The sequence below is a fragment of the Chlamydotis macqueenii genome, chromosome 19 (assembly GCF_036417535.1).
Source record: "Chlamydotis macqueenii isolate bChlMac1 chromosome 19, bChlMac1.mat, whole genome shotgun sequence".
In the NCBI taxonomy this organism is placed as follows: Eukaryota; Metazoa; Chordata; class Aves; order Otidiformes; family Otididae; genus Chlamydotis; species Chlamydotis macqueenii.
The window spans coordinates 6156424-6184139 of record NC_141574.1 but is presented as its reverse complement, the minus strand read 5'-3'; the positions used below and the strand labels follow the sequence as shown (position 1 = coordinate 6184139).

Genomic DNA, 27716 nt, shown 5'->3' with positions numbered 1-27716 from the left:
CGGACCCCATCGGTCCCCGTTGGACCGCCCGTCCCGTCGGGGCCCGGCTGCGCGCTCCCGCACTCGATCTCTCGTCCAGCGACTGCTCTGGCCTAGCGCGGGGTTCGCTTAGCGCTGCCTTCGCGCCTTCACGTGCTCCAGAGCCATGGCGGCCTCCGTGGGGGCCGGGAGCGCGGCCCCGCTGCCCGCTGCAGGTGGGCCGAGGCCGGGGTCGGGGTCAACGCTGGGTTCCCCGGTGCCGCTACCGGGCGCTATTTCGGTTGCCTCGGACGGGGGAGACCGGGCCGGCGGCGGAGGAGGAGGAGGAGGAGGAGGCCGAGCCGGTGGCGGAACCTCCCCCGCCACCGGCCCGGCCCAGCTGGCCCTTTGACGGTTCGGCCGTGGGAGGGTTTGGTGGCTCATGAGTGCCGGCGTTGGGCTGGAAATAGTGAATAATCCCCCTGCTGTCACTCCCCCGCCGCTCTCCGGTTTCGCCGAGCTGTAAGGGGGCGGTTGCTGGCGGGGGCCGGCTTCAGGATGAGGCTGCCGGGGACGGGCCTGGCTCAGCCGCTGCTGTTGCCTTTTTTTTTTTTTTTTTTTGCCCCGGGGGGAATAACGGGATCCCCTGGATGGGGCGGGAGAGACCCCCGGGGTGCTCGTGATCCCCTGGATGGGGCGGGAGAGACCCCCGGGGTGCTCATGGATGAGCTATGGGGGGGGTGTGTGTCCGCTGTCCTCCCGCCTTGGGGGTAGCCAGCCGCACTCATAGGCTTCCACACAGTTACAGTGGTGTTTTCTGGACAAAAAATTTAAAAAAAGTATTTCCTCCCCCAAAAAAAAAGTGCCAGCAACCTGCCCCCAGCGTGAAGGGCAGAAACCCACCCGTGTGTCCCCCGGGGGTGGCATGAGGGCGGCGAGGATGCCCGTGGGGTGCGGGGCGCGCTGCCGTCCCGGTCGCTCCTTTTAGGCCCCCCCGGTTTGTCCCGCAGCCCGAGGCCCCGCGCGGCGAGCGGCGCAGCAGATCCCCGAGGAGATCCTCGGTAACGCGGAGCTGCGGGAGGCGGCGGCGGCCCTGCCCCGAAACTACAACTTCGAGATCCCCAAGACCGTCTGGCGGATCCGGCAGGCTCAGGCCAAGAAGGGTGAGCGCCAGCCCCCCGGGGGACGAGGGGTTTTGGGGCTGCGGCGTGGCGGGGCGGTGCCGCTGAGCTCCCCGGCGGTGAGGAGACCTCGGGATGGTGCCGAGCTGCCCGGCGTGTCCCGGCATGCGTAGGCTCTGTCTTGGCGAGCTCTCCTCCCCTCGAGGCGGGTTAATAGATCTGTAGCTCTGGATTATAATCACATCGGACAGCACAGGTTGAGCTGCGCGGACCTGTCAGCCTGCGAGATGTGTCTGGGACGCCGGCCAGGTCCCTGCTGCTCTCCTCTCTTCTCTCTCCTCTCTCTCTGTGCTTTGCTGCCGGGGCCGGGCAGGGGGAGCCCCACGACGCCCAGCTTGGGGGGACTGGAGGGGCTGATGGGGAGCTGGGCCGTGCTGTGCTCCAGTCTGAACCTTTCTCGGGGTCCTTGGGCTGTAGCCCCGGAGGGGTGCGGGGCGGCCACGGTGGCCCCGGAGCAGGGGCTGCCCTGCCTGCGGTGTGTGCATCCCGCTGCATCTGAGCCAGCTCTCAGAGTGTGACCGGCTGCTTCCGTCCCCGGTGCCGCCGGCATCCCCCACCCTTGCTTCGCAGGGGCTGCTCGCGGGGTTGTGCGGTGCCAGGGGCTCCGGGCAGAGCCGGATTTGAGGCGCTGTGTCTACCGAGGAGTGGTTCTGCTTGCTGCCGTCGGGCTGGCGGGGCTGGGAGCTGGCAGCTCCGGGAGCTGCTGCCTGAGCCCGTCGTGGCTGTGAGGCCGAGGCGCCGGAGGCTGCAGGGCCGCCCAGTCCAGCCCAGCTGCGGTGCGGGAAGCAGGGCTCCCCATCAGGACGCGGCGAGGCCGCCCAGCCGTGCCGCTCCAGCTTTGGTTGTCGTGTTTTGCTGCTTGGCACCTTCTAATTAAATGTAAATATGCGGCTGGGATTTAGGCTTCAGAGCTGGGAGCGGAGCCCGTCAGCCAGCCAGCCGTGCTGGGATTTAAAAATCTACGCGTGCGGAGCCCAGCCAGGGGCTCGTTGCTGGGGGAACGCAGCCTCCCACCGGGCTGCGGCCAGCCCTGCCTGCTGCGAGGTTTGGGGAGGGGGGGCTGAGGTGTCACCCCATGTCCCCATAGCACCGTGCCAGCGGAGAGTGACCCGGCTGCCTCCTGCCAACCCCTCCCTGTTTGCAGGCCTGCTTTTTGGTAGCAGTCCGGGGTGGAGGGAAGTCCCGAATGGTCCCAAAAGGGCTGACTGTGCTGGGGGACATGGGAACCCTGAGCTGCCTGGCGCTGCCAGAGCTCGCGCCGCTTTCCTGGGGCCCCGCGGGTTGGAGCAGGGTGAGATTAGCCTGGTTTGGGCCAGGTCTGTACACAGCTCCGCTCTAGCCAGCAGGCTGGGCTTGGCAGCGTGGAGATTCCTGTTGGACGGGGGATCTGGAGAGGACGTTTGGATAGATATCGCTGGAGCTGGGATGTCTTAGTGGGATCGGGAAGTGAAAGGACAGCGGGGTTAATGGGGCCTCCTCCGTTCGTCTCCCCCAGCGCGGTACCTGCTCCTCCCCAACACGCTGGGGCAGCCTGGGGAGACCCACGGGGGCTTTCTGGCTGGACGCCAGGCGCTGAGGGGCCCAGCTGGGCTGCAGAGGCAAAGGAATTGTTTGGATTGTTCCGAGGAGGGACTAAACCAGGAAACATCATTCCTTGATGGATGTTCCTGTGCCTGGTAGGCCCAGCGCTGTGTCGTTGCCGGCCACTCTCCTGAAATGCAGAGAGAGGCAGGGAGGGAAGGTGTGGAGAAGGGCAGCGAGGACGATCAAAGGTTTGGAACAGCTTCTGTACAAGGAGAGATTAAAGAGATTTAGATCCTTTAGCTGGAAAAGAGGCAAACGAAGCAGGGGTGTGATAGAGGGATATAGAATTGTGAATGATGCGGAGAGGCTGAATAGAGGATGATTGTTCCCTCTTTCTTGTGCTGGAAGAACCAGGGGCGCGCGTTTACATTATTAGGAGCAGATTTAAAATAAACAGAATAAAGTACCTTTTCCTGTGCGGCACATAATTAAAATCTTGAACTCATTACTGCGGGAAGTGGGAGAGACGAGCAGTGTCAGGGGGTTCAGAAAGGAACGAGGTGTGTGTGCAGGGGCTGGGTGTGAGGAGGGAGAATGGATGCAGCCCGAGGCAGGACCGCGTGCACCACAGCTGCCAGAGCCACTGGAATTTTTGGCCGATTTCTGGCTGTTTTGGGGAGTGTCGTTCTTGTGGCTGCCGCTCGAGCTGGACGCGTCGGCCCTGGGGGCCAGTGCCTGGGTCCCTGCTTCGGGGCATCCCCTCCAGCTCCTCCTAACCCCGGGGCTGTTTCTTTTCCCAGTGGCCCTGCAGATGCCGGAAGGGCTCCTCATGTTTGCCTGCACCATCGCGGACATCGTTGAGCGGTAAGATGACAGCTTTTCTCTGCTTCCCTGCTCCGCTCTGGACCCTGGCGACGGGATGGGGGCTGCTGCTGGGAGTGGGGTGGCCACCGGCCAGCGCTGCTTGGGCAGGATGAGGCCCAGGGCTACTGCCGAGGGGGGTGCAGGGGCCGCAGCGTTGCTGCTCTCCTCGGGACACCTTCACCGTAGCCTGGCTGGGCGCAGGCAGTGCTGCTGCCCTGCGACAGGTCGCAGAGACCCGCTGCCAGCCCTGGGGACAGGGACAGGCACCGCGCCAGCCCAGCCCTTGCCGCTCGGCTTCTCCTCCCCTTGCTGCTGTGCTGGGAGCTGCTAACAAGCTCAGCGTCTCGGGGCCCTCGCTGGGGTGATGGAGCCGGCCAGCGGCCATGTTAACAACCGACTGACGCCAGCCCCGGTGCCTGCGCTGCCGCTGCACGGGTCCCCTGCCCTCCTCCCCACGGTCTCATCCTGTCCCCGCGGCCGTGGTCTGGCCGTGCCACTCTCGGGGCAGCATGGAGGTGCTCGGGGGGCAGCCCATCTGCATCTGGGGAGGCTCGAGGACACAGTGATGGCCCAGAAGAGGTGACTGCAAGCAGTTCCTGCCAGGCATTCTCTTCCCTGCGGCTCCTCTCCTGATTTTCTCTGCCACTTGGGAGGTGAGGGCGGAGGTGCCGGAGAGGAGCTGGGCTTTGCAGCGGCAGCGGATGCAGGCACCTTGCAGAAATCGGCCGTAATCTCCTTACAGCCAGCGCGCCTCCCTCTCTCCCTCCCCACCCGCTGGCGTTCTTCCTCCTGCAGCCGCTGCCCCCTCCCCAGCCCCTCTCTGTTTTCGCGCAGTGTATTAGCGCTAATAGCAGCGCGTGCCTCGTCTGCCATCGGGGTCGTGGCACTCGTTAGTAAGCTGCCTTCCGGGGGCGAGCAGGCTCGCCTCCCCGCCACCGCTAACCCAGCAGCCGCCGTGCCCGGCTGGAAAGTGGCCGTGCCTGCGGGCTTTGTCCCCGCTTTGCCCGCCGTTTCGCCCCGTGGGACCGCGGGAGCCCCACGCTTGGGCTGGGTGAGGGGAGCGGTGGGAAGGTGGGCGCGGGCAGGGGACAGGTGCGGGGGGCAGAGGGGACGGGTGCGAGCGCGGGCGGCTCCGCGTGGGCTTGTCCCTTTAAGTGGAGCTGCCTCCTCTCCAGCTTTGGCACCGAGCCGCTTTCATGTCTCCGACTTCAAAGGCAGTGGATTAAGGGGCTCTTTTATCTGAATGAAACCTTAAGCCCCACTTCCCGGTTGGATGCAGGGGTGCTGGCATCCCTGCCGGACTCACCCTCCTTGCCGGGGGTGCTCCGCAGCCCTGAGAAGGGGTGCTGGGTGCCAGGGCGAGGGGTGCCGGTGGGAGATGGATAGAGGTGCCCCAGGCAAGAGGGGAGCTGGCAGCGCCGGTGGGTTGGTGGTTGGATGGGGGATGGCTTCGAGGCCAGCAGGAGGGGCAGTATCCTTCCCAGAGACACCCCGCTGCCGGTCCCTTGCTGGGAGCACTGGGTGCCATCCGTGATTCTGGCTGGGGATGTGGCTGTGCCGGTTACCAGCACGGCCGGCTGGAGGATCGTGGCTGCAGGCAGGAGTGAGCCCAGCCCCGTCCCTGCTCTCTCGGGGACGCGCTTGGGACCCGGTTACATTGCCGTAGGTGAGGTGTGAATCGGCAGGTGGCCTCGTTAGTGCCTGCCTCTTCTCGCTATTAATATTCATCGCTGGCATTAATGTGGAATCGCGGCTCGGCCGCCGCCGCTGCTGCTGCTGGCCCTCCTCACCCGGCGCTGGGGCCGGACGAGCCTCCGACGTGAGGAGAATCGCTGCAGCCGCGTGCTCCAGCGGTGGCTGCAGCGGCCAGGCTGCGGACAGGGGCTCGGGGTGCCATCGGCCCCGGGATGGCGTGTCCCCTTCCTGCTGAGGACAGAGGTGACGCAAGAGCTGGGCGTGCCAGGGCTTCCTGCCCCCTCCTTGCTGGTGGGAATTGGGGTTTGGGGGTGCCAGCGAGCTCCGCTCCCCTGCGCGCTCTGGAAATGGCTGCAGAGCCCTGCCTGGGGCTGGTGCCCCTGCGGCGCCGGTGCCTATCCGTGTGTGCTCTGGCTTGACTGGAGCCGCGTCTGCCGCCGCTCAGCCGGAATATTTATCCCTTCTGCTGGAGCTGCCTTTTAATAAAATGTCTGTGCCGTGGCGTGGCGGTGCTGGGGAGGGCCGAGAGCGGGGACATGGCCTCGCTCTGCCACAGCACAGGTGGTTTGGGGAGGACGCGGTGCTTGCTGTGTGTCCGTCTGTCCCCGTGCAAGGGGATGGCAGTGTCACCACGTCCCCCACTGCAGTGTGGGAGTGAGCAGGCTCCCAAAGAGCCCCAGGGGGGGCGAGGAATAGAGGGGGCTGCGGGCTGGGGACCACCCAGTGCCTCATCCGGGCTCCCGGGTGTTGGACTGGTGCTCGCCAAGCCCCGAGGGGCTGCGGGGATGAAGATGTAGCCAAAGCGTCCCAGCCGCTGCCTCCGGAAAGGCCGGTGGGGTTCTTAGCCTGGAACCTTTGAAATCGAGAGCGCACTTACAGCATTGACCAACGTGAGGCCCGGTTAATTAGCGTTAATAGGTTTGTCATTATCGAACCTGCGCTGGGGCGAGCGGCCAGCTGCAAGGGGGGGCGGCGAGGCCGGGGTCTGCTGAGCTGGCGGGGCGGCGGGCTGCCGAAACCGCATCACGACGCTCTCGCGGCACCTTCCAAATTGGCTCCGTTTGTCACGGCTGATGTAATTCGGCGGAGGGTAACTCGTGCTGGGGGGCGGCAGCGTGGAGAGGCGCGTGGGGGGAGCTCGGACCGCGGTTTGGGGAGGGGGCAGCCCCCCAGCCCACCCGCTGTCGTGCCGGGGAGGCGGCAGCGGTGCCCCCTGCACTACCAGCTTGGTGGGGGGGAGCTGTGCAGCCGGGAGCGGACCCCTCCTCTCCCTCTGCCGGGGCTGGAGCAGATGGATCAGCTGGGCTCTCAGCTGGGCTTTTGATTCCGTGTTAATAAAGTCGGCTGTCAGGCTTCGCAGCTGCTAATCCCTCCGTCTCCCCGCGCCGCGACGGGGCGAGCGGCTCCTGCTAATCAGCTGTGGCTCGGCGATGGGGACGGGCGATGGCGAGGGGGAGCCCAGGGGCGTCCCGATGCCCACGCAGGCTGCCCTGCCACGGCCTTAGCACCTCCCAACGGCCCCATGGCCTTTGAGCGTCCGTGCGAGGCGGTGCTGGAGGTGTGCAGAGCATCCCGATGACCATGTGCCCAGCAGCCTGTGAGGACGTTTCAGAGTGACAGGGGGACTTGAATCCTCCCTGATTTAGCCCAGCAGCTCTGGCACGGCTTGAAATGCCCTGCTATGGCCATCGGCTGGGGTAGTGAGGGCAAAAAAGCCCCTGAAGGTTGTCCCCTCCCCACCACTGGCAGGTGGGCAGGACAAGGGCGCCGGGTCCCCTGGCCAGGCAGGTCTGCGATGTGCCGCTGAACAACGTGGCACCGAGTGCCACGGCAAAGCCGATGGCATCACCAGAAAGCCCCAAAGGGCTGTCCTGGGACACTAAGGCAAGTCTGGATCCAGCCTCAGCCTCACAGTGCCGTAGCTCTGCCGGCTGACGCTGCCTTCCCTTCTCCCGCTGTCCTTTCGGCGCAATCCGGAGGTGCTGGCAGCACGGTGCAGCATGCTGTGCAGGGGAATTTAATCACCGTCATTAACCGCACAACAGCATCATTAGGGAGAATGAAGTTCTCACTTCACTGGAGATGTTTGAAACCTCAGCCCAGGTGGTGACAGCGTGGGGGTGACCGAGCAGGGGGGAGCATGTGGGGTCTATAAGGCTGTCGTCTTCCAGGGCTGGGATGTGCCAGCGCGGTTGCGGTCCCCACCACCATGTGCCCCGTGCCACCTCCTTGTGTCCCCGCAGAGCCCAGGGAGCCGGCACCGACGGGCATCGCTGTGGCCTGGCCGTGAGGAAGAGGGGACAGGCACCATCTGGGTGCAGGATGGCCGCGGTGGCTTTGTCACCTCCGTGCGCTGGGCCCTTGATTTGCCTTACTTTGGTTTTTTTTTTTGGTAGCTGCAAGGCCAGCAAAGCTGGGGTACCCCTGGGATGTGCCACTTGGGAGGATGGGGTTGGCCCTGGCATCTCCGGTGAGGGTAGATGGGGACGTCCCGGGACCCGGCTGGAGATGGCTGCTCCTGAGGGGTGTGGGGACACGCACCTCGTCCCGTCCTGACCCGGGGAAGCTCTGTGGGGCCCCGCGCCGCATGCGAGCCGTGGTTGCCCAGCTGCAGCGGGCCTCTTCCAGCACCGTTTGCAGTAAAATTGCAAACTCATTATTTTAATTACGTGCAGCCTTCCTGTGCTAATGAAGTTGGGAGTCTGGTAATGGGGCTTGGTGATGGGCTTCTCCGCTAATTAAGCGCATTGTTCTGTACCAGGGCTGTGCTCAGCCCCCATGCCCCAGGACAGGGGCACCCACTGGCGCCCGTGCCTGGCACGGGCTGGACTTGGGTGCCACAGGGCAGGCAGTGGATGTAGGTTTTGTGGGGTGATCGTGGGGCTCTGCCTTTCACCCGAGGGACAGAGCGTGGGGTGTTTGCAAGGCATAACCCTCTTGCATATCCCTAGGCGTTTCCCGGCAGGGAGGTGACACCGTGCTGCAGTGTGACGGTGCTGTGAAGGGCCACATGCAGGCGAGGCAGGTGACTGTGAAGCAAGGAGCAGCCCGCTCTGCATCCCCGAGCCCAGTGGGACAAGCGGGCGGCCCGGTGTCTCGGTGCCGGCTCCATTCTCCGGCAGCCTCGTGGTGCCAGGACCAGCCGCTTTCAGCTCAGTCCCTGCAGTCCCCTCCCTGCCCAGCGCTGCTGGAGCCAGGCGGGATGGACATGCCGGGGCCAAGGACTCCTCTCTGCCAGGGAAAGCGGCTCTGCTTCACGGGGCCAGGACCAGCACAGTATCATTCACACACTGCTGCGGCGTCAGGGGACCCCGCGCTCCTGCCGGCAGCAAACGCTCTCGTTTATTTGTCGAGAGGCCGGGATAAATCCGGGCTGCTCCAGCTCAGCACCTGCGCTCGAGTGACAGGGACCGGCCACTCCATGCCTGGGGACGTGCTGGCCCTGTATGTGCCTGTCTGTCCCAGCATTTTCAGCCCTCAAAGTTGTCCCTGGGTCACTGTCACCTCCATCCTGCGCTGGCCGGAGCAGAGTGGGGCTGGGAGAGTCTGGGGATCCCAGCAGCTGGGAGCGGGGTTGGGACCTGGCCCGCCCAGGCGTGCATCCTGCCAGTGCTGAGCATGGCACTTTATAAATGGGATTTTGGGAGCCATCTGTTTAAAGGAGGAGATAATGAATTAGGGGGAGATGAGAAAAATGCTAAGGCCGGGCGGTTTTTCAGAATGAGCCGAGGTTTGCGGGACGTAAAAGATGAATAACCTCCCCACGTGTTCAATATTCATGAGCTCCCAGCTGTAGTGAACGGCTCGGCGCTGGGTGGGGACAGCCCCGTCACCACGTCTTCCCTGCCGGCACGCCACTGGCACCCATCTGCGGCTGAGATGAGTTGCGGGGACACGAAATACTCGCAAGGATGCTCCCATGGCTGCCCCTCGCCCACATCTTGGTCCGGTCTTGTTGGCGAGCAGCTCCCCGGCCTGCATTGGAGGCAGGTGGCTGTCTGTTAATTGACGTTTGCTTCCTCTGTAGTTTGATGAAAGGCTCCGGCGACACCGAACTGATTAAAACATCAAGGGGAGGCCCCCGCACTTGCCTTTGATTTGTCTCGGGAGATGATTGCTGCTCCGCCCAAATGTCCAGCCCGGATGGCGTGGGTGACTGTTCTGGTGCCCCTGCACCTCTCTTGCCAGCACCGACTGAGCTGCCGACACCCTGTCAGCCTCGCCGACCACAATGGCAGCACCGTTGGGCTCCCTCCTCACTGGGCACCGTCCCGCCACCTCGTTGCTCCTTGCTCGGCCGGGGCTCCGCTCCCCGCAGCTGGACTGGGATGGGCTGGCTCAGCCCCCTCTCCCCCAGCCCACAGTCAGTGGTCACGTGCTGCCAGCTGTAGCCCCTCACGCCGGGCAGGGGCCACCGGCACCTCCGCCAGCTTCAGCCCCCCTCCCTCCGCCATCGCTATTTCACTTTCTTGCTCTTCACCCCCAGGGACTTTCTCTGGGGTTTGGGCCAATTTGCATACATTTTAATCTATAAAAAATTAAGTGGTGCTGGCTGCCGCTCTGAGTCAGACCTCCCCGTCCTGAATCTTAAGGAGCTGAATAATTTTCCACTTTTGCTGAGATGTGTGGAGTCTGATTCATGTTCATCTCATCACCTCTCATTAGAGGAGGGGGCAGGGGGCTCGGGGTGGGGGTAGGGAAGAGCCTTCTCGAACCTTCACCGGCAGCCCCCAGCCCCACAGCGTGGCCGTGCAGGCAGCAGAGGAGCTGTCCTCCCGTCTGGGCCACGCTGGTGGTGAGGGACCCTGGGATTTGGGTGCTGGCAGTGTCTGATCCGTCCTCTGGCAGTCCCCAGCCGCATCCCCAGTCCTTGGGATGCTGCAGGGAGCTGGAGGTGCCCGGGCTGGACATGGGACGTGGGGGCAGCTTTGCCCCCTCACCGGGGATCCTCCAGTAAAGCCGCTCCCCTGTCCCCCTCCCCGGGCGCTGATGGATGGGCCGGAGCTGTTAATATTCAGCACGCTCCGCCATTTCTCCACCTTCTGCCATCTGCCCAGCTCTGCCCACCATTTCTATTCTTGCCACCGACGTAACGCTCCCTGCTTGGTGTTCGGGGGGGAGCGCGCGGGACCCTGGCCCCCAGCCAGCGCCGGGTGCCGGCGGAGGTGGGGGGGTGACGCTGTGCTAGGGCGTCCACCTCCCCCAGCCCCTTCGCCCCAGCCCTGTGCCAGCGGCAGGGAGGATCCCACCAACCTACGGCCAGAGGTGCAACCTCGGCGTGAATAAGGAATTAGCATCTGGTTCAAGCATCCCCTCCGGGCGCCGGGGCTTTGTCATCGCGATACCTGCTTTCCTCCGTAAACTACCACGGCAGCTCCCTGGGAAAGCAGCCAAGCTAATAATCCCCTGAAACGGTGCAGTAAAACACCCACAAAGGTGGTGCCTCTAAATCGTGCCAGAGCCCCGCCTTTGGCACCTGGTGCTCGCGTGCACCCCTCATCTGGCGGGTGCCGGGCGGGGTTGGGGCAGAGCGCTGGGATGCCAGATCAGGGGTGGGGGACAACGCCAGCATTCGCTGTGTTTTTCCTCGCCGAGTGCCACCTCAGCACCAGCTGCTCCTGGAGGACACCCAGCTCGGCCAAACTGGCACCCGCGGGTGATGCAGCCGGGTGTGGGCTGGGGTGCACCGGCTCACGCGGTGTCAGGGCGCAGTGGGACAGTGGCTCGGCCAGCCTGGCCGGGACGGCTGGGGATGCCAGGGCGGCTGTTCCGCCTGTCCCGGTGGCTCTGGTCCCCGGGACCGGCTGGCGGGAGCAGCGGCACCGTGCTGCACCGGGTCTCCCTCTGTTTCTCTCCCCGCTGGAGCATTAGGAAGCTGGCAGCGTATTGTTTGATGAGCGGATAATCCGCTGAATTGCAAACAGCTTTACCCAATTGAAGAGGCGGATTACCGCTCTCCAGCTTAATCATGTTGACATCTCGGAGAGTAGCCAGTGCTCGTCCTCTTCGGCGTGTGGCGAGGGGCTCAATGGCAGCAGGGGGTTCCCCGGTAGTGGCGTGCCGGGGGGCGGGATGTGGGCTGTGGTGACAGCAGCCGGCCGTCACCTTCACTCTTGTGCCTCCCCGCAGGTTCACGGACGCGGAGGCGGTGGTGATGGGTGACGTGACCTACGGCGCGTGCTGCGTGGACGACTACACGGCTCGGGCCCTGGGCGCTGACTTCTTGGTGCACTACGGACACAGCTGCCTGAGTAGGTGACGCTCGGCCCCGGGGCGCTGCCGAGGCAGCCGCGCGTGCCACCGCGGAGGCTGCGCCACCGCCACCACCGTGCTGTGATGAGCGGCTCCCCGCCCTGCTTGATGCCAGCTCCGAGACTTAGTGCCAAGGGCTAATCCCTTCCTAAAGGGATTTCTGTTCTTCAGTCTCGGTTGCTGGTTTTGGCCTGGGCCGGGCTGGCTGGGCGGCTGCCCGCGGGCAGGATTTTGGGGGCAGCAGGGCGTGATCGTCCTGCTCAGCCACGCGCTGCCGCAGCACCCAAATCACAGCCCTGTGCCAGAGAGCAAAACTCAGCAGGACCCTGCTCGCCACCGATGGGGATGGGGCTGCTTTTGCCCCCCATCCCACAGCTGCGGGCGTTGGGGGGAAGTTGGGAGAGCGACGGCAGAGGGGAGCGACGGCCTGGGGGTCCCGCTCACCCCGCGGGCCGGCACAGGGCCAGGAAAGGCGGCTTTGCGGGTGCAGCGCAGGCTGGGCGGGGAAGGGAGGAGGAGGCTGCGTGCTCCCCAGGCGGACGGTACTCTGGATCCAGTTGCCATGGAAACTGCGCTGCTGTCCCAGATGCTGCTAACTTTGAAGTCCACCCAGGATGGAATCAGCCCAAAAATAACAATAAGACGCTCTGGGTTTTAAGGTGGATCGGCAGAATTGCCGTAGTGAGCGGCAGGCGCGTGCATCCTTGCTTCCGCCGCGCTCCTGGCGCCCGGTGGCCCTCCTGGATGTTTATGGGGCCGTATAAATGAGTTTGAAGAATTGCGTTGGGCTCCGTATGAAATACTGACTCCCTGCTTGAGAACTGTATCCCGAAAGCCATGTCAGCCTGAGCGTTCGCGGTGATAAATATCTGTGCTAGGTGCTTTGTTACGGAAGGAGGCTTGTGGGCACCGCTGGAACAGGGAGTATAAAACCCCTGGTTTGTAGCCTGCTGTTACGTGAATGAACAGCGGGAAAGGGGCCGTATCCAGCAGTGCGCAGAACCATGCTGATGTGAGAGCCGGGCTGCTCCTGGGGACAGGAGTCACGCTCCGGAGCTGCTCCCTGCAGGGACAGATAGACGCTGCCAGGCTGCCTGTCCCCAGCCACCGTCCGCTGCCCGTGGCCGTGTGATCCTTGCCTGCACCGTACTGGACACCTCACAGGGTACCCTGGGGTGCCCGCAGGGTGCTGAGAGGGCGCTGAGCTCCTTTTGGCCTGCCCACGGTGCTCCCAGCACCGGCTCGGTGCAGCCGTCTTCGCGGGGAGCCCCATGGCCAATGGCGGGGCGCGTCCTCGCGCAGCGCACGGGCGCTTGCCCTCTCCCTCCCGGCCCCACGTGCCCTGCGGGAGGGAGTAATTTGCACTTAATTGTGATCAGGTGAAGAGCACCAAAATGGGAAGTGAACGCCGAGCTGCGGATCGATGTGGACTCTGTGTACTTTAATTATTCACTTAATCGTGGTGACACAGGCTTCTTAGCACCGGGGGTAATTAGATTTGTGTTCATTGATTCCCCAGGCTGCCATTATCCAGAGAGAAACGAGCTGGTGCTCTCCGTGGCTCCCATCTGCACCCCCTGCCCGGGGTGCCAGCGTGGGCAGAGGGGTGGCACAGCCCACCCTGGCCTGCCCGCACCGGGGCGGTTGGGGCGCAAGGAGCCCCGCTAGCACGCTTTATCCCCTGGCTGTGGGCAGCAGCAGCTGGGGGCTCGCTGGGGCCCTGGCTGTACCCCACACTCACAGCCTATCTCTTTCTCTGCAGTTCCCATCGACGCCACGCAGGGGCTGAAGATGCTTTATGTGTTTGTGGACATAAAGATCGACACGTCCCATTTCCTGGAGACCATTCGCTTCAACTTCGCAGCAGGCACCTCCCTGGCCCTTGTCAGCACCATCCAGTTCGTCTCCACGGTGCAGGTGAGATGGGACCCTCGGCAGGGCAGCGTGCGGGGTGGGGTTTGTGTCTCCCCACCACCTTGGCCCTGGCTCAGTCCCTGCCCCGGCTCCGGGGCTGGAGCGGCCACCCCGGGTTGCCGGTGGCGACGGTTCCCCTCTGATGAGTCGCTGCGATAATATGCTGCTGCCGTAATGTTGATCAAGTACTTTATAATAACTCTGAATCAATGTTTCATGGCGGCACCCCTCCCTGGCTCCCCCAGGAGCTGCTCTGTAAATGTCAGGGCAGGCGGTGGAGCACTTGGCATTTTGATGCACTGCCAGCAACGGCAGGAGAAGCTCCGGCGGGTCTGTCTGTCTGCCCCTGCACGGCCGGCTGGGCAGGACTGGAGGAGATGAATGAGCCTCTTGAGCCATGTCTATCTAAACACGGGGCTGTCGAAGCGTTGAGCGTTTTCCCTTGTCTTTTAATTGATACGTTGGCTGAGCCTCACTGAGCATCTCGGCTGCGCGGGAGCCCGTTACCCTCCGTGATGGTGCCGCCCTGAGCAAACCGGCTCCCCTCCGCTGCCGCTGTGCTGGGGCACAACAGCACAGCCGTTGCCACTGGTGCCCCATGGAGCTGGGACTGCCAGGGCCGAGGTGTTCCCAAGAGTCTCCAGCAGTGCCGGGGACAACCAGCCTCGGCCACCCTCTGTGTCCGTCCCCACTGACCCCACGTCTCCCGCAGGCAGCATCCCAGGAGCTGCGCTCCCAGTTCAAGGTGTGCGTGCCCCAGTGCAAGCCGCTGTCCCCAGGCGAGATCCTGGGCTGCACGTCGCCCCGGCTCGCCCAGGACACAGACGCCATCGTGTAAGTACCCGCGGTCCTCCAGGACCTTCCTGCCTGGCCCAGGCTGCCCGCCCTGCCTGGACCCCCTGCCTCACCGTGGGGTGGTTCTGGGGGACGTCCACGGGCTGGGATGGGCCCCTTCCAGCTCCTCGCGCTGCTCAGATCGGTGTGGGCTCGTAGCGCAGAGAAAATAATTGAGTCGTATATCAGAATAGATAATAGATGGAAGGGCGGGTGGATAATTGGAAAAGACAAATGGCCGGGGCCCAACATCACAGCAACATTAATTTTATTTAAGGACAGCAAATTAGAGGGAGCACTTCGCTTCCTATCACCTAATTATTTTAGGTAATGGAAATGCTTAATGTAGTGTGAATACAGTGCACTGCAGAATAAATAAATACAAGGACCCCACCCTTGGGGGGAGCTGGGGAGTCTGGGTGCGGGTTCAGGCCCTGCCAAACCCCTTCCTGCCCACTCTGCTGGGATCCAAGAGCACCGACGCCTTTCCCATCGCGGCTGCGCAGGGAGCCAGGCTGACAATTGCTGGGACAGGGGGTCAGTGTAGGCTCCAGCTTTGCCCTGAGCCGTGCCAGGGCCTGGGGAAGAGGCGCTGCTTTCCGTCTCTCCCTGGGGGCGTCAGGAGCAGGCAGGGGTGGCCGGGCTGGCACCGCGTTGGTGAGAGCGAGTCTTTCCCACCGCTGGAGAAGCAACGGTGCGGTACCGACCAGCCACCCGTGCAGGTGCACGCAGCCGGCGTACCTGCGTCCTTCCCGCGTTATTATTTTCTTCTTTCGCCCGTCTCTGGGGCTAACTTTTGCAGACAAATTAGCTTTGATCTCCCAAAATGTCATTCTCCAATTAAGGGCAAAATCTAGTCAAGTTTTACGTCTGAATTCATTTTCCAAGCCCTCACTCCATTAGGGCAGCTGAATGAAAGGCTTTGAAATGTAATTGCTGACTTGAAATCCGATTAGAAATGGAAGCAGCAATGTCTAGAACCAGCCGTTGAGGTGGAGCAGCTCCTGGCTGCCCCACGCCGGTGTGGGCGTCTGTCTTTGCCCTGAGCGTGGCCGCCTCCCCGCGTCTCAGCGCGGGAGCCGGCGCTCCCGGCATCTCGGTGCACCGTGGATTGGGAAACCAGCGGGCGCGTGGACATGCGCCGCCGTTTCCCGTGTGTCGTAGCTCTCCCTCCCCTCTCGACAGGTATTTGGGCGACGGGCGCTTCCACCTGGAGTCCATCATGATCGCCAACCCGGGGATACCGGCCTACAGGTACGAGCAGCCCGCGGCCACCCGCTCCGGTCCCCTCCAGCGCCGTGGCAGGGAGCACCCCAGCTCCCCCAGCACGCCGGGGACCCGCTGTCCCCACCGTGCACCCTGTGACCACCCGTCACCCCACGGCTGAGTGGGCAGCTGCCTGCAGCGTGCCCAGGCAGACGAGGGGCCGAGGGGTGGGTGAAGAGGTGCGGCGGGGCGACGGAACGCCAGCCATTTACTCCGGCTGAATATAAACATTTTGACAAGTACCTGTGAAAGCTCGTGGAGGTGCAGCCATTAAAGCCCTGCTGCTGCAGGCAGAGGCCATAAAGCGCGATGATGAGGCCGCTGAAAGCAGATGAAATATCAGGAGCTAAAGGCTGGGCCCATTTGGCAAAATCTGAATTTCTTAGTAGGTCGTTTGTTACTAACGGGAGGCGCGCGTCAGGTTTATGGCGCTGGGGAAGCTGCCGAAACCCGAGCGGGATTTGATTAAAATTCTTCTCGTCAAACAAAGCAACAAATCAAAGATTTCTTCATAATTGATGAGCTGGGACAGAGGGGAGCCAAGCTCATGGCCCAGGCTGTGCTGGGTGTTGGGGGGCTGCGGTGGGATGCCCACCTTATCCCCATCATCATGCCCTCTCTGCGCTGTAATGAGCCGCGTCGGTCAGGGGGAGAGGTGCTGTGGGAGGCAATTAGTGCTGATGAGAGAGGGGCATCCTTTGGTGGGGGGCAGGTGATGGGGCACGTGTGAGCCTGGCTCTGCTTTGCAGGTACGATCCCTACAGCAAGGTCTTCTCCCAGGAGCACTACGGCCACGAGCGCATGCACCGTGCTCGGCAAGACGCCATCCGCGCCGCCGCCGGCGCCCGCTGCTGGGGCCTCATCTTGGGGACGCTGGGGCATCAGGGTTCCCCCGGCATCCTGCAGGTACCGGCCCCCTCCCTGCAGCCCCCGTCTGGGCATCGGGGGAAAGACCGATGAGCGATGGCACCGTCGACACGGTGGCCTCGCTGCCGGGGTGAGGGTGGACCTGGCACTGCTGATAGCCCATCGGTTGCCACTGGCCGGGGTCTGCGTATCCCTGAGCTGAGCGCAAGGCAATTAGCGGTGGATGAGGGAGGCCGGACAAGGGCTCATTAAACGTGCCCCTCGCTGGGGAGAGCTGGCCAGCCTCGGAGACCCCGCCTCACAGGCAGCTCGGCAATTAATTCCCTGGGTTTGTTTTAATTGGATGAACTTCCGATTGGGTTCACCGTCCCCGCTCGGCGGCTGCTTTCTGCACCTGAGCCGGGCGGGGGGAGCAGGACCTGCCCCACGGGAGCCGGGTGCCCTGAGCACAGCAGCCCCACTCACACTCAGAAATTTTCGGGAAGCCACAGGTGAGATTTAGGGCAGCACAGGGACCAGTGAGCAAAGGTCCCGGCAGCCGCTGTCCCACTGTGGCCCCAGGGAGTGCGGGACAAGGATGTCCCCGGCCCCTCCTGGGTCCCTCTCCTCCTCCCGCAGCCGCTGGCCACAGCCAGCCCGTGGCAGGCGAGCGTCCCAGGGAAGGCGGCCGCTAACGAGAACAGATTGTTGTCATTGAGTGGTAATTACTTCATTAGGCTGAGGCACGCGCTGGGGAGAGCTGGGCGCAAGCCGAAGCCGTGGCCACGGTCCCTGTCGCTGCGCCTGCCCTGCGACCGCCAAGGGGACGTGGCTGTGGGGCAGAGCTGGGACCCACAGAGGGTCTGGTGGCCAGGAAGGGGCTGCGGACAGGGTCTGGGGGGCTTGCTGGGGGCATCTCTCTGGGCTCCCCCAACTCCCCTGGTTCCCTTTTCCCCTGCAGCACCTGGAGTCGCGTCTCCGCGCCCTGGGCCGGCCCTTTGTGCGGGTGCTGCTGTCCGAGATCTTCCCCAGCAAGCTGCGGCTCTTCCCTGACGTGGACGCGTGAGTGCTGCTCACCCCTCTTCAGCCCCCCGCCCCGCACCAGGGTCCCCAGGGTGCCCCATCCCTGTCCAGGCTTCCAATTCCTGCCGGAAGCCATCCCTGTCGCTTCTGTCCTGCTGTCACCTGGCACCGTGCGCCTCCACAAGTGCTGTGCGCCCACGAGGTGGGGAGGGGATGAAGGTGACAGGGCAGCAGGGACGCGACCGTCCTTGGCGGGACAGCTCCAGCACAGCGGGGACCTCGCTCCCTGTGAGGGGGGGCTGCTGCGAGGCTTTGTTGCCACTCGTTCTTCCCAAAATGCTTGTCCCCATCCACTGCCGCATGTTTCCCACGCAGGTGGGTGCAGGTGGCCTGTCCCCGGCTCTCCATCGACTGGGGAGAAGCCTTCAGCAAGCCGCTGCTGACGCCCTACGAGGTGAGCACCCCCTCCCGCTTTTGGAGGACCAGCCCTGGCTTGGAGCAGGTCGGGCAGCGTCCCCTCCTCTTCCCAAGTGCTGCGAGCTTCCCTCCAGCAGTGCCCTGCTCCGCACGCCAAGCTGCCGTGCTGGGATCTCTCCCAGCACCACCGGCCCCTCGGGGACTCATCCTGTCCCTTCCGCAGGCCGCGGTGGCTCTCCGGGACGTGGAGTGGCAGCAGCCGTACCCCATGGACTTCTACGCCAGCCGCTCCTTGGGACCGTGGACGGTGAACCACGCCGGCACGCGGTCCCCGCGCCGTGGCCGGCCGGCCCAGGTGGGCGGCGTGTCCCGGGACGGTGGGGTGTCACCGGGGCAGCAGGTTCCCCGCTCTGTCCCGCGGGTGGTTGGGAGCGTTGGTGTGGGTTGAGCGCCCGGTGCCGTACGGTGCCCGGTGCCACGTGCCAAAAGCGCCACCCTGTGGCTTCGTCCTCGGTGAACAGTAACGGGGCCGGTGCCAGCCTGGCTGGGGCGGGGGGGGGGGACACACGCGAGCCCCCCTCCCCACACCCCAGCCCTTGGGGCGAGCGCCCGCCTGGCCCCACGGCTCCCCAGGACGGGGGAATCCCCCCAGCCGTGCCCCATGGCGTGCTGTGGGCTGAGCACGGGCAGGCTCATCGCAGGTCAGGCAGGGGCTCCATCGTGACCCCCCCTCCCCACCTCTCCGCTGCAGGGGGAGCCGCCCACGCCCCCCACCCCGGCGGGAGGCGAGGAGACTCCGAGCACGGGGGACCCGGGGACGTCGTGAGCACAGCCTGTACCCCGTCCTGCCGCCGCCACGCTCCGGGACCCGGCGTGGGCACAGGCGGGGGGCACCGCCCGCCCCCCTCCACGAGGGTGAGCACCACCGGGACCTCCCGGTACCGGCAGCGGGATGGATGGGGACGCACCCCCGTCCTTCCACGCCACTGCTGCCCGCCGGACCCGGACCAGCTCCGCGCGGGGAACGGCTCCCTGCAAGGCCAGGCCGTGCTGCAGGCTTTGCCCCGGGTCGCAGCGGGGGTCCCGTCCGGTCCCATCCCGTCCCGCCGGGGCCGCCCCGTCCCGCCCCGGGGCGTCGCTCCCCGTGCCGCGGCCTCCCGCCGCCAGGGGGCGCGCTGACACCCCGGCGCAGATTGTTACCGCCCCTCTCGCTGCGCCGTCCAATGAGCGCGACGGGTTTCGGCGGGAAGGGTGGGGGGCTAACCGGAAGCGACGCTCTCGCCTTCCGGCGGCGGCGGGCGCCATGTCGGAGGGGAGGCCGCTGCGGCTGCTGGCGCTGCACGGTTACCGGCAGAGCGAGCGCCGCTTCCGCCAGCGCACCGGCGCGCTGCGCAAGGCCCTGCGGGGCCGCGCGGAGCTGGTGGCCGTCAGCGCGCCGCACCTCGTGCCCGGCGGCGAGGAGGACGGCCACAACAACGAGGACGACCCCCCCCGCGGCTGGTGGTTCTCCGGGCCCGGCACCTTTGAGGCGGGAGAGGCGGCGGCGGCACCGGCGGGGCTGGAGGAGTCGCTGTCGGCCGTGGCGGCGGCGCTGGCGGAGCACGGGCCCTTTGACGGGCTGCTGGGCTTCAGCCAGGGCGCGGCGCTGGCCGCCATGGTGTGCGCCCTGCGAGCCCGCGGCGACCCCCGCTTCCCCGTGGCCTTCGCCATCCTGGTGGCCGGTTTTGCCAGCCGTTCCCCGGCCCACGGTCACTTCTACCGGGACCCCATCGCCCTGCCCAGCCTGCACGTCGTGGGCGATGCCGACGCTGTTATCGCCGCCTCCCTCAGCAGGGAGCTGGCCCGGCGCTTTGTGGAGCCGGTTGTCCTCACCCACCCCGGCGGGCACTTCGTCCCTGCGGCTGCGCCACAGAAGAAGGCCTACCTGGAATTCTTGGACCGATTCCGCCCTGGACGGGGACAGGCTGAGCCCCCGGGGGCTGGGGCTGTTTGATAACCCTCTCTGTAATAAATGGGGCTCCAGCGAGCCACGTGCAGCCCGCCGTCTTGGGGAAGCATCGCTGTGTTTGCGTGCCCTGCAGAGGGGCCAAAGAGTCCTGATCGGCTCACTGCGCCGCTCTGCAGCGTTAACACGGGGCCAGGCGAAGTGGTTCTTCATTATCTCCCTTTTCCCAGCTCTGTTGTACGCCTGTGGGTGTGGGGACGAGAGGTTTGGGGCCACGCCGCTCTGCGTGCGCGGCGCTTTCGGAGCTGTGAATAGCTGTTCGACATGAGGGTCCCTCAGCGCAGGCAAAGGAAACATCTGCGGAGCACGCGGCTCCTGCGGCTGTCACACCCCAAAGGTCTGTGTTTTTTGATATCCCTGGTGAAAGCTATCGAGCCAAACTTCCAGCTGGTCTGGGTCTAGAAAATCCTCCTATCCGTGGCAGTGCCAGGGCTGGCGTTCGTTTCAGGAATTAAATATCTACTGTGCATGTATTTTTATTTTTCTCTGTACAAAATGCCTTCTTGAATAAGAAAAACCTGTTGCTACATTTTTTGGCTCTGATCTCTTCCAGAAGCGCACGGAAATCTTTATTGCTGTTATAATTGCAGGTGTCCTGCCTGACTGCTGCTGGGGCCCCGCAGCCCAGAGATGTCGTACGCCGGGCCGTGCTCGCAGGGCTGCTCTAACCGGGGGATAAAAGAGACAAATTGGCTGAAACTTCGTAATTTTGAAAGCTGTGTGGCGTCTGCGCTGCCTGCTTGGGCGCTGTGAGCGTGCGGGGTGTCTGTCGCTGTGTTGGGGACGCCAGAGGCTGCTTTTGGGGGGTTGGGGTGTTGGTTTTGTTTTTTTTTTTTGGTTGCAGCTTGTCTCTGCTGCTTCACCCCACCTGAGCCCTCAGCTGCTGGGGAAGGATGGCAGCAGACTTCTTCGCCAGCCCGCCCTTCGTTACCTCTTTAATTATCGCAGAGCTGCAACTCGGCGCAGCATCTCACCGTGGCTCTGCGGGACGGAGCGGAGGAAGCGCTGCCGCCGAGCAGAGGGGCTGCCCGGCCGCCAGCACGCACTGCCATCCTGCAGCCGCCGGCCGGCGTCTCCCCGCTCCCGGGGGCAGGCGGCACGGCCGCCCGCCGGCGTCGTGAGGGGGTAAGGAGCCCGGGTACGCGGTGACGTCGGGTGACCGGAGCTGGGCTGTGACAGCGCCTGCCTGCTCCTCCCGGGCTGTGCGAGTGGCGGCTCCTGCACCGGTTTAAACAAAGCCGTAAAAACAAATAAACGGGACCCTCATCCGCGGGAGGTGCCTGTGGGAGTGACAGAGGAAGGACACGCTCGGTGATGGGAAGCAGCGGCCGTCGCCTGAGCGGTTTTTCCCGGGAATCCTGCCCTCCACCTGCTTTTCCACCGGCGAGACACCTTCGCGCCGCCCCTGCCCGGGTCTGTTCCCGTGCTGCTGTTCTTGGGGCGCGGCTGCCTTCGGCTGCCGGCGGAGGTGAGCCTGGAGATGAGACGGACCGAGGTCCTGCCCCCGTCACTCGGGGCGTCACCCCGCATGGCCCAGGGGAGTTGGTTTTTCCCCCAAAACAGCGTGTGGCGGCGGCTGTCCCTGAGCGAGGGGCGCTGCCGGGAGGGTAACGGAGCGAGCCCGGGGCCGGGGTGGCGGCCGTGACGCTGACCCGGGTCACAGGGCACCCTGGGGACGGGCACCGGTGTTACCCGGTGGCGTGGGAGCCTGGGTGTTTTGGCAGGGGGGCGGGAGAAGGCCAGCGGGAGCAGAGACGCTGCCAGCGCTGCCGCCTCCCCGCAAACACCCACCGCCAGCTCCCCGCGTCCCTTCCTCCTGCGCTGCTGCTGCCTCGAGCCCTGCTCTGCTGCCCACCGCTCCCGTGGGCAGCGCCGGAAAAAGCGGCGTCCTGCCGAGCGCCTGGCATGGGGCACGGATCTCGCCGGGGTTTGAGCCTTACTCATCTCACGCTCTTCCTCCCCTCTCCCCGCCGGCGGGGCCCGATGCAGACGCCTGGGGACGGGGTGCTGTGGGACGGTGATGCGTTTCGCAGACGCTTGTACAACACGTGTGTGCCCCCCCGCCCCCCCAAAACCTGCCCAGCTCCTGCCTGTGCGGACGCAGCGACGCGGGCAGGGGAGAGCCGGGGGCCATCCCGCGCCCCGCTGCCGGAGCAGGACCGAGCCGTTGGGAACAGCCACCCCCCAACCGCCCCCCCCCCGCCGCCACCTCCCTGCTTCAACCGCAGAAGCTTCCAGTTGTGGCTGACTCACTCCCGCTGTAGCTCCTTCTCTCCTTGTTTTGGATGGAAGTTTTCCATGGAAACCCACGCTGGGCCGGGCCGCGGGCTGGGATAAACACGGCTGAATCACAAAAGGCCGCTTCGCCAAGAGCTGTCAGATGGCAACAACAGCGCGTGCGGCGGGCGGGCAGCAGCCCTGCCTTTTTTTTTTTTTGGGGGGGGGGGGGCAGCGGGGTCAGCAACAGCGCCTCTCCCTGTGCCCCCCACCAGCCTCACCCCCCCCCTCTCCCAGTCCACCCCAAATCCCTGCGGTGCCCCTTGGCAAAGCTGGGTCACAGGCTTCGACCAGAAGCTGGTTTTAGGGGCCATGGGATGCACAGAGAAATCCTGGCTGGGGGGAGCCCCTCGGGGACCCCAACCCTCCGCCATGGGGCTCTATAGGGTCACGGCTGCAGGGGGGCCCCTGGAAAGACCCTTCCCACCCTCCCAGCCATGCACAGGGACGCTCGCCCAAGTGCCCAAGGCTGAGGTAAGGCAGCGTTGGGGCCGTGCCCGTGCCCCGCTGAGCACCGTCCCGCCGTGGAAACGGCAAATAACCGCTCAGCCGTGGCAGGGGCCGCGTTCCTCCCCGGCACCATCACGTTCCTTTCCTGGCACCGCCGCCATCTCCGCGCTGAGGAGGAGCACGGGAGCTGGACGGCCTCTGTCCCCCGGCGCTGACGGCTGGCCCCAGGCCCGGCGGCTTGGAAGCGCCGTCGGAAGCCGAGTCCCAGTGTCAGAAATCCAGGATATTTTTAAAGGACTCTGGAAGAAAAGCTGATTCCAGGGTGTCAGCGGGAGAGGCTTGGCCTTCAAAACAACAACAGCGCGGACGGAGCTTTCCCGGGGCCGGAGCGTGGGGTCCGAGGGGCTGCAGTGCTGCCTGGGGGCCGTGTCCCCCCACTCAGGGGTGCCCTGGAGGGGAACCCGATGCCTCTGTGGCCCGGACCTGTTCCCATTGCCCACCCTGGGCACGAGCACGGAGGGGTTTTGTTCCGAGTGGGGGGGATGGAGGGTGGGTTTCGTGGCCACTGGCACCCTGGCTGAGCCGAACGCAGCTCCAGCTTTAAGCGGGCGCTGGTGGGATGGCCCTGTCCCCCGTCCCATCCCCGGTGTCCCCTGCACCCCCCTCCATGGGATGAGGCGCCCCCCACCCTTCCGAGGTGGCTATGCCCCTCCCCTGCCGTCTCCGGGGCTTCGGGTCCCCGCTGCCCCTTGCGAGGGGCCCTGCCCGGTCCCCGCCGGTTGCCGAGGGCCCGGTGCCCGGTATCGGGGCAAACCGGGCCGCTCTGACTTCGCCGCTCAGGAATCTCCTGGCTGCGCCGGCCGAGTTGTGCAACCTGCGACCGCCCCCGGCCCCCACCCCGTCCGGTCCCGTCCCGTCGGGCCGCGCTCCGTCCCCGGCGCCGGCCCGCGCTCCGCTCCCGGGACCGGCTCGGTGCTCCCCGCCCCCCGCCAGCACCGCGCACACCGGAGAGGAGCGGGATGGGGGACACGGGGATTGGGGGCGGGGGGGGGGGAGGGAGGGCCGGGACCGCGGCTGACAGCATTCCAGATGCGACGGGACGAGCCCGGGGGGGGGGCAGCCCGGAGCGGCCCCGCCGGGAGGGCAGGTGAGGGGCTGCGGGACGGGAAGGGACGGGACGGGACAGAGGGTGATGGGGGGGAGGAATCCCCGCCGCTGCCCGAGGAGGAGCCGCTCGGTGCCCGCCCCCCCGAACAGTAAGAGTTGATGTGCGGCGAGCTGCGCCCTGCATGTGAGCTCCTACTGCCGCGGGAGGCGGGACAGCCCCGACGGGACCCCCGCCCGCCGCCTCCGGTACCCGCGGGGAGTGTGTTCGTAGGGGGTGTGTGTGTGGGGGCGGGGGGGAGGGAGTCGGTGCCGCCCGCGGTGCGAGTGCGCCGGGCCCGGCGACCATGGCTGTAGACTGTTACCCCCCCAGCGCCACAGTAACAATCTAAAGCCACGGTCGCCCGGGCGGCGTCCGGGGTGGGGGGCACACGGGACGGGACGGACAGGGACGCAGAGGGGGCAGCCGGTGCCTTGGCGACGGCGAGGAGGCGGCCCCGCCACCGCAGCGAGCGCGCCCGATCCCCCCACCCGCGGCGGGGGGGTAGGAGGGGGGGGAAACGGGGGTGGGGGGAGGGCTCCGGTAGCATCCTCCCACCCCGCTCCCCGCCCTCCCACGCGGAGCTGGGGGGGACCACACACACCCCCCCCGCCCCCAACCTGCGGTGCAGCGGGAGGGGGCGTCCGCCGTGGGGGGCGGGGGGGAGGGTGTCGATGTCTGCGTTGGAGGGGGGTGAAGAGAGAGGGGGGGGGGTGTCAGGTGGGTACCGAGCCCCCTCCTCATCACCCCGCCCCCGACGGGGAGCGCTCCCCGACGGCTCAGCACCACGGACAGCTCCCCCCCCCTCCCGCCCCCCCGCCCCTCCCCGGCGCTGCGGCGGGGCCGGTGCGGTGCCGGTACCGGTGGCGGCGGCGGCGGCGGGGCCGGGGCCGGGGGCGGCGGTGGGTCATGCTTCAGTAGCCATGACTGTAGACTGTTACTGTCCTGTCCCTACGCAGCAGTAAGCAGTCTAGAGCCAAGGTGCCGACGCGCTGACTCGGACTTCTTCTCGACCCGAGGGGCTCCGCGCTCTTCCGACGGCCCCGGACCCCCCCCCCCCACCCCCCTCCGCCCCCGCCACGCACACGCACACCGGGCTGCGGGGCTGGCAAGCTCGCGGGGAGTGGTGGCACCGCGGGATGAGGCTGGGGGGGGGATCCCGTCGGGGGAGGCTCGGAGCGGGCGCCGGTGCCACCCGCAGCGTGGGGGGGGGGGGGGGGGGGGGGGGGGGCAGTGGGAGGGGGCACATAGATGCGCGTCCCCGCCTCTCCCCGCCCCGCCAAACTCCCGCAAGGTGCGGGCGGCTGGGCCCCCCCCCCGCCCCCGGGGCGGCTCCGCGCACAGCGCCCGCCCCCGCGCACCGCCCCCGCCAACCGGTCCCACCGCCCCCCGCCAACCGGTCCCGCACGTGGGGCTGCGCCAGCCGGCACCGCGCCGCCCCCGCCCGCCGCAGAGCGCCCCCCCCCCCCAACCTTCCATCCCCCGGTCCGTGCCCCCTCCTCCATTTCCGGGACCAGCAGGTGCAGCGACCGGTACCGCGGGGCTCCGCTGCCCCCTCCCGCCCCGGTCCCCGCTTACCTGGGGGGCCGACCCCACCGGTACCTTACCTCCCGCGGGCCCCGCTGCCTCGCTGCCCGGGCCTGGGGCCCCGCCGCTCCCGACGGGAGGACCGGAGCCGGTGGCGATGCTGCGCCGTCCGCAGAGCGCGGGGCTTTTATAGGATCGGGTTCGTAGTAACGGGGATCTCGGCTCATTCATAGAAAAGCATCAACCTACACAATGACGTGAGCGCTACGTCAGCGAGGAAATTTAGGGAACGGGAAGACGCTACTATTTATATCGGCGCGGGGGGGAGAGGAGAGCGGCCCGGAGTCGGGTAGGGGGTCCGGGCTGCACCGGGACCCTGGACCACCCCCCCCCGGATCCCCCCTGCCGGTCCCTCGAGGTGGGCAGAGGAGCGGCACCCAGCACTCCGCATCCCTCCTCCACCCGCCCCCTGCCCGCACTCGCCGAGATGCGGACGGAGGGGCCCGTGACCCCCAGGGCTGCGGCGTGGGGCACCCGCTGCCCCAGCCCCGCCCCCCGGTGTCTGCCCGGGACATCCATAGAGACCCAGGCCCCCCCCACACCCACCCCCGACCACCCCGCTGGGCCCGGTGCGTAGGCTCGCAGCATCACCGTGGGGCTGGGGATGTGGGGCTGCCTGAGCGCCCCCCCCCCGGCGTTTTGTGAAGGGGTTGCACAGGGCCATGAGAGTGCCCCACGCGTGGGTACCAGCCTGGGGGTGCCCATTGCACCCCTCTACCCACAGCAATGCCCTGGGCAGCACCTCCCGCCTGCCTCCCCCGTGAACCCCCCCCCCAATTCCCTCTGGTGCCGCGAGCACCCGTGGGTGTTGGCCCAGTGCCCTGCAAGAGGACGGGACAGCACAAAGTGGTGGGGGGGAACGAGTTTAAAGGATTGGGGGGGCGGGGGGGGGGGCATCCCATTGCAGCACCGTGCTGCCCTGACCCCTCTGGCCTTGCCGCAGGGCCTGGCCCACGACCCCACCGGGGCTGGGTGCCCCCCCAAAGCCATGGGTGCCCCGGAGTCAGGTTGTAGCTTTGGGGCTGAATTAATTGTGCTCTCCCCATCCCAAGTGCCAGCCCCCCCCCCCCCCCCCCCCAAAGATGGTCCTACAGCCGTGTCCAGAGTGGAAGTGGGGGGCGTGGGAGGGGGATTCTGTCCCCCTCTTATGCGTCCTTCCCCCCCCCCCCCCCAATTCCTGCTGGAGCCTTCTGACCTCACTCTGCTCTGGAGAAGCATCATACCGGTTGCCATGGCAACAGCGGCGTTGTCATTGACAGCAGCATCCTCGCCCGCCAGCATCCGCCGCTGCTGCAAGGCCGCACGGTGCTGGGGGGGCTGAGGGGGGAAAGGCCACAACACCCCCCCCTCCTAATTCCTCACTTACACTCCCTGGGAATGAGCCCCCCCACCCCCCCCCCGGCATCATCCTCCATCAGCTACCACCTCCCCTAGACCCCCCCCCCCAAAACTCCTTAACCCCCCTACATCCCGGGGATATTGGAGTGGGGGGGTGAGTGTCCCCCCGCCCTTATTTCCCACTCCCGCCCCGTCGGGGCTCTCCGGTTCAGGAGAAGGCGGCCGGTGGAGGGATGATGGGGGGGGGGGGGGGGGGGGCACTTTTCGCTGCCGCAGCGCTCCCCGCCGCAACCGTGACTCAGCCCCGGGATTAGTCAGCAACCGGGGCCGGCCCACCCGCGACCGGCTGCGCAGCTTCGTCGCCGCCACCCCCCCCCGGGGGGGGGCCGCTTCCCCCCCCCGTCCATCGCCCCGGTGCCTCGACGCGCACCGGTGCGCGTCGAGGGACCGGGGCGATGGACGGGGGGGAAGCGGCCCCCGAGGGGGCTGGTGGGGGGCGGGGGGGATATGTGTGTGGGGGGGGTGTCGCATCCCCGCACGTGGCCCGTTGCTGCCATCTCGTGGGCTTCCCACGAGTGGCTGCAGCCGTGTCCCCGCAGTAGGAGGCGGGGGTCCCGTCGCCCCACCAAGCATCACCCCACCAGAAAAGGGGGGGGGGGGTGTCTCATCACATCTCTCCCTCCAAGTATCACCCCACTGGAAGTTTTTTCTCGCCCAATTCGAGCGTTGTCCCACGAGGAAGGGGTCCACGGAGCATCACCCATAAGGGCAAGGGTCCCGTTGCCCCATGGGGGGTGGGCTCCCCACCTCCCTGAGCGTCACCCTACAGGGAAGGGGTCCTATCAGGCATCACCCCACAGGAAAGGGGTCCCACTGCCCCATGAAACATGGTCTTGCAGGGGTGGGTGCCCTCAATCGACAGCATCACCCCACAAGGAAGGGGTCTCACTGCCCCATCAATCATCATCCTGAAAGGGAAGAGGGTCCCAACACCACACCAAGCATCACCGCACAAGGAAGGAGTCCCATCGACCCGTGAAACATCACCTTGCAGGGATGGGTGCCCTTAATTTGACTGAGCATCACCCCGCAAAGAAGGGGTCCCACAGCCCCGTGAAGCGTCACCCACAAAGGAAGGGCT

General features: G+C 66.1%; 2 protein-coding genes across 2 annotated transcripts; both read left to right on the top strand.

Annotated features, from left to right (window-relative positions):
• Positions 1–130: 130 nt before the first annotated feature.
• On the top strand, positions 131–18660 carry DPH1 (diphthamide biosynthesis 1). The gene is made up of 12 exons (XM_086763146.1): positions 131–194; positions 969–1121; positions 3464–3527; positions 11352–11473; positions 13237–13391; positions 14101–14222; positions 15408–15476; positions 16238–16394; positions 17296–17396; positions 17733–17811; positions 17998–18129; positions 18526–18660. Exons 1-12 carry the CDS (start codon positions 146–148, stop codon positions 18598–18600), a joined length of 1278 nt encoding a protein of 425 aa, XP_086619272.1. The 5' UTR covers positions 131–145; the 3' UTR covers positions 18601–18660.
• On the top strand, positions 18593–20306 carry OVCA2 (OVCA2 serine hydrolase domain containing). The gene has a single exon (XM_086763145.1). The coding sequence runs from the start codon at positions 18727–18729 to the stop codon at positions 19765–19767; it is 1041 nt and encodes a 346-aa protein (XP_086619271.1). The 5' UTR covers positions 18593–18726; the 3' UTR covers positions 19768–20306.
• Positions 20307–27716: the final 7410 nt, after the last annotated feature.

What these genes read in the sequence shown, in the direction of transcription:
- DPH1 (XM_086763146.1), top strand. Translation starts at nt 146, where the DNA reads ATGGCGGCCTCCGTGGGGGCCGGGAGCGCGGCCCCGCTGCCCGCTGCA. An exon ending in CTACGGACACAGCTGCCTGA is followed by an intron (nt 11,474 to 13,236) that starts GTAGGTGACGCT and finishes CTTTCTCTGCAG; the next exon opens with TTCCCATCGACGCCACGCAG. An exon ending in CCGGGGATACCGGCCTACAG is followed by an intron (nt 15,477 to 16,237) that starts GTACGAGCAGCC and finishes TCTGCTTTGCAG; the next exon opens with GTACGATCCCTACAGCAAGG.
- OVCA2 (XM_086763145.1), top strand. Translation starts at nt 18,727, where the DNA reads ATGGATGGGGACGCACCCCCGTCCTTCCACGCCACTGCTGCCCGCCGG.